Here is a 5,673-nt window from a genome sequence, read left to right on the forward strand (position 1 = left end):
GGGGGGGGACAGGCTTAACACTTCCAAAAAAAACTCACATACTTTTTTCTGCTTTTGGCGTTTTGGTACTCAGGTGTGAACAGGGGCCATTGAAAATCATGGAATTCCTTGTGTTGGGCGTTTTGAAGCGCTTTTTGTACTGCTCAAAAACACCTAGGTGTGAACCAGGCCTAATCTGTAAAACTTCCTTGCGCAGACAGACCCTTTGTGGCTTGTCACCATATGGTATATTTGGATTTCTGGCATATACCCCACTAGTGTTGTGAAGATAGTGCAGATATAAAACTTATACTGCTGCAGCAAAAACTGGGGAATGGATACTAGCAGGGCAGATGGCAGACTTACAGTCCAAGTCTGTGCATTGTAAATGATGGGCCAGAGAAGGGTGTACAAGGGAAGAAAGTGGAAATATGACATGATGTCTGCAGCAGACACACCTTTTACTTCCCTCAGGTGAATATTCTTTGTACAGAGCTGTGTACTCCTATATTGGGCTTTCAACTAAAAAAAAAACTAGGATCCCTTGTAGGGTTACTGCTGTGGAGGCACCCTTTATGTAGCTTGCTTCTTAAAGAGCACCCCACTTTTTATAAATTCTTTATTGAGTAGTGTACAGGTTATACAACCAGGTAAACAAAAGACAAAATGCTAAGGTGTTACACATAGCCAACATCGTGGCCGCAGCCAGGATCACAACCCACTGATATTCAAGACAGGTATCATATATGTAGTCAATAGACTACGCTCTATCAGGGAGGAGAGTATACAATAGTCCATTGGCAGTGCCATCCCCGCTGCAAGCCACTACAGTAAGTAGGCCATCATAAGTTGTAAGAGTAAATTTTCTAAGATAATTTTAACGTAATAAATTGGCATAGCTGTCGTCGCCCAGCGCTGATTGGCATAATACAAACGGGGGGGATGTAGGGTAGGAAGGAAGGGGGGAGCCAGAGGGGGCAGAGAGGATCCCAAGAAAAGGGGAAGAGAAAGATAGAAAAAGGAAAAGGCCTCTTTAGGAACCTCCCTCCAGTAGACTCGGGTATTCCTGAGGGGAGGAGAACTCATCCCATTCGGACCAGGTAGGGCGGAACCTAGCCCCCATCCCCCTGAGGGAACTGGTGAGGTCCTCCATCTGCCTAACATCACGGATCTTGCTAAACCAGAGCCGTATGGTAGGGGGAGAGACCTGTCTCCACAGGGCCGGGATACATGCCGCATTGACCAGGTGAACCACCACTGAACGCTTGTATCTCTTGAGAGGGCTCGGTTTATGATGTAGCAGACCCTGAAAACTTCTGCGTGATGGAGTGGACTTTGGTCCAGAACTCCTGGAGTGAGGGACAGGACCAAAAAATGTGAAGCATGCCCACAGAGGAGGAGCCGCATCTCCACAGCAGCTACTAGTGTCCGGATAGATCTTGTGCAACATTTGGGGAGTGCGATACCAGCGAGTAAGTATTTTGTACCCAGATTCCTGATATCGATTGCTAATAGAGAACTTCAAGGACAAAAGCAGGATTCTCGAACTCTCATTGGGGGTAAAAGTGGACCCCAAATCTCTTTCCCACTTGGCTAAGAAAGGTAAAGGGAGCTCCCCGTCCGGGGTTAAAACCATCTGATAACACAACGAAAGGGCTTTTGGCAGAACCCCCGAGGAGACGCATTCGCGCTCGAAGCTCATGAGAGGACGCGATAGTTCGAGGGGACGCGGCAGAGAGGAGAGAAAATGGGCAAGTTGAAAATGGCGCCAAGTTCCCAATGGAGCCATGATAGGATCCCTGCCCATCTCGGCACGCGAAGGCCAGTTGGGCCCCTGGAGAAAGTGCAAGGCTCTAAAACGTTCTTTGTTGCGCAGATGTGTGAATCCCGGGTCCTGCATCCCTGGGGAGAATTCTAGTGAGCCAATCACCGGTAGTAGCGGGGAGGGGTAGGGGAGTCTGGAGTCAAAGACTGACCTGGCAATCTTCCATGTCGGTCCCAGTGTTGGGTGGGAGCGAAGTGCTTGAGGAATCCTGTGGCACCACGGGAGAGTTTTGAGAGGTATTTGAGAGAAAGACTGTTCTAGAGACACCCACGGTTTCAGCTTGTCGTGTCGGCACCAATCTAGTATATGAGTCAAGTGGGCAGCCACGCAGTAAAAGTGAACATCGGGTAGAGCCAAACCTCCGGACCTCTTGGGTCTAGGGAGAATGGAGTGACGTAGCCTAGCTGGCTTTGAACCCCACACAAATCTCGTGATCAGGGATTGTACTGAGAGAAATCCTTTGGGGACTAAGATAAGTAAGGCCTGGATGGGATAAAACAGTCTCAGGAGGACATTTTGTTTAATTATATTACATCTGCCGATCCATGAAAACGCTAAACGGGACCACCCCGAGAGATCCTCTTTGATCTTCTGAAACAAGGGTGAGAAATTTAGAGGGTATGTGAGGGCCAAGCTGCGCGGGAGCTGAATGCCCAGATATTTTATGGAGGTCTGAGCCCACACAAATGGAAAATAACATTGGAGCCGTCGTACCTGGGAGCTAGGCATTGTAAGATTCAAGGCCTCTGATTTCTGGCCATTCACATGGAAATTCGATAAGTCCCCATATCTGGAGAGTTCACGGAGCAAGTTCGGGAGGGACATGTCTGGTGAAGTCAAGAAGAAAAGCAGATCAATAAGCGCCACCATGAGTCTGACCTCCCACCTCCAATCCCCCAATGTCCGGGTTCGCCCTAATCGACCGGAGCATGGGCTCCAAGCTGAGGACAAAGATCAGTGGGGAAAGCAGACATCCCTGTCGGGTACCGTTGGAGATCGAAAACTCCTGCGATATGGACCCATTAAGTTGGACCCTGGCCGACGGTGTGGAGTACAGGGACATCACCCAGGAAAGCATACGCGGACCTAGGCCCACATGTTCCAGGGTGATCCGTGGATAATAAAAAGGCAGTGGAAAATTATATTTTGCATTAAAAAGTGGGGTGGCCTTGAATCTCATACACTCGGCCCTGTGCAAAAGATCATTTTCTTATAAGAAGTCGGGGCTCAGCACTTAACATTTTGAAAATATTGATTAAGAAAAAGGAACAAATGGCTTCCTATGGGGTAGTTGTAGCATCTTGTAGTTATCATGCGGACATTGGCAGCTATAATAAATGTTGATTTTTACATAGATCAGTTTATAACCATACATAGTGTCATTGTGCATCTTGCTTGGCAAAGATTCTATTCATCAATCTTATGTCAGTTATCTTAAGTCTGTGACAAAGTTATGGACATTAACATATTTTCTTTTTTTTTATGTTTACAGAAGACAGAAATGGCATCTGCACCAAACCTAGTCGCAAACCGCAAATCTGGCCGTTTTAAGTGGGCCATTGAGTTTGGGAGCGGTGGAAGCAGGTACCATGCCTTACATTTACAGATGAAAGCTACTAATTGCTCTTTTATGCATATAGATTCTTCTTATGGAGCAGCGGAGTGAAACTCATTCAAAGTTAAATCTTCTTAGGCCACATAAATTGCTCCATTTGAATCCATTGTGACCGATTTCTATTATTTGTTTTATTATGTAAGGCTGTATTGCATTATTAGGCCTTATTCACACTGTCATGGGTTCAAGTGTTCAGACAGTGACAAGTGTCTATAAACAGACTGGTCTTATAGAATATAATGAGCCGAATGGATTAGTTTATGCTTTGCAGTTGAGGGGAGGGGGGCACTGCAGCATTAAATTGTATGTTGTGAGTTGATACTTTCCTGTATACTCTCTCTGCTGTACTGTATACGTTTTCAGCTATTCCTGTGGGCTACAAAACACTACCTGCTGCCTATGTTATGGAGAGGAGGAAGTGTACTGTAGTCCTGGTCTCCATAGATACAGTACAGTGTTGGAGTGTTGTCAACCTAGCACAGGAAGGGTTATTGGTAGGATCACTGGGTACAAATAGGGGGAAAAAAGCCTGAAAAAAAAGAAAACTAATGTAGCCACTAACTAATGCAGCCACTGTGTAAGGACTAGTAAGTTGCAATATATTAAGTTTTTTTTTTTTTCTGGGTTCTACATTCGCTTTAATACTTTGTGCAGAACAATTAGGCTAAGGACTTCTAAAACTGCTCTGACTTTGCTAGTCTGTATACCTATTCCGGGATCAGGGACTCTAGTATGAGCTATAGCTATTCATTTTTTACTATGATTTCCACTGGAGTGAATCCAGAGAGCAGTTTAACCCCAAGTGCAATGGCCAAAAAGCACATTGTTTTGAATAGTGGTCTTATAGTGGCCTGCAGCCCATAACACCTTTCCACATCAGCTGGACCTGCTGTGGGAAATATCCCAGCTCTTAGAGACATCCAGTGCCATAAGTTTCCACTTTTCAGAACACCACCTGTAGATAGAAATGTGCATAGCCTGAAAACTGGACTAATGCCGGCCATACACACAAGCATTTTCTAGCAACAACTTTGAAGCTTCTTTTGATGACACAAACCGTCACAGATAAAGGCAACGTACCACTAACAGTTTGAATTGCTACATGATTTTTGAAAATATTGTTGGTAGTAATTTGCTCTGATCAGTTCAGGTATTTTTTATTTCCTTGCAATTGAAAGTGATTTAATTGCTAGAAAATTGCAATGTTTATAACAATTATAAAGGATAACAGGAACCACATTTTACTTTGAGCTAGTTTGTCTATATGCATTTACTTTAGAGCTGCAGCTAACGATTATTTTCAAAATCGATTAGTTAGCCGATTATTGAGTTCGATTAATCGGTTAATCGGATAAAAAATAAAATACATTTTAAAAAATGGCTCCAGTGATGGGACTACTAGTTTGTATTGAGATTGTAGTCCATCACAGGAGCAAGCTTGGAGCGGTAGAAGTAAAAAAGGAAAAAAAAAGTGTGGTGTGCAATATAGTGAAATGAAAAGTGTAAAATTATATAGCAATGAATGCAGAATGGCACCGGCTATAGTGGAATACAACAAATCCGAGCAATAGTACATTATAGCTGGCGGTGTTCGGCATTGCGCTGTATAATGTACTATTGCTGGGATTTGTTGTACACCTCTATAGCTGGTGGTATTCCGCATTGCGTTGTATAATGTATTATTGCTGGGATTTGTAGTCCTCTATACAGCACAATGCAGAATACCACCAGCTATAGAGGGATGCAACAAATCTCAGCAATAGTACATTATACATACAGTGTATAATGTACTATTGCTGGGATTTGTAGTCCTCTGTATAATATACAGCACAATGTACCGTCGGGTATAGAGCAATACAAATCCCAGCAATACATTATAGAGCACCAGGTATGGGGGGGAGGGAGTGCAGGCTTACCTGAGCAGTCTTCCAAGCAACTTGCTTCTGAGATAGGGCCTGTCTATCGGCCATTGTCATCCCCCCACGCCTGCTCCTCCTCCTTACTTGTTCTCCCCGCGTCCCTGTGCCGATCGTGGATGTGGGAGGGCGGTGAGCGTGAGGCGGGGAAGAGGTGTGGCGTGTGGAGCGTGGGTGCTGGCGGGTCTGAGGTGGGAAGGAGGTACGGCGCACAGCGCGTGTGGAGCCGTGAACAGGGCCAACTAACCAGAAGCCGATTAATCGATGATTGAAAAAGTTGACAACTTTTTCAATAATCGATTATAATCGATTATGTCGATTAGTTGTTGCAGCCCTAA

At 44.9% G+C, this 5,673-nt stretch overlaps 1 protein-coding gene across 1 annotated transcript in view; it reads left to right on the top strand.

The window, feature by feature from the left end:
- The window catches only part of EMC4 (ER membrane protein complex subunit 4), an 18,698-nt gene that overhangs the window by 9,410 nt on the left and 3,615 nt on the right, over positions 1 to 5,673 (top strand). Inside the window, exon 2 of the mRNA XM_018558615.1 lies at positions 3,300 to 3,388. Coding sequence (XP_018414117.1) covers positions 3,306 to 3,388 — 83 coding nt within the window. The 5' untranslated portion in view covers positions 3,300 to 3,305. The remainder of the gene's footprint in view (positions 1 to 3,299; positions 3,389 to 5,673) is intronic.

This window comes from Nanorana parkeri, unplaced genomic scaffold (genome assembly GCF_000935625.1).
Source record: "Nanorana parkeri isolate BGI_ZX_2015 unplaced genomic scaffold, ASM93562v1 scaffold15, whole genome shotgun sequence".
Lineage (NCBI taxonomy): Eukaryota > Metazoa > Chordata > Amphibia > Anura > Dicroglossidae > Nanorana > Nanorana parkeri.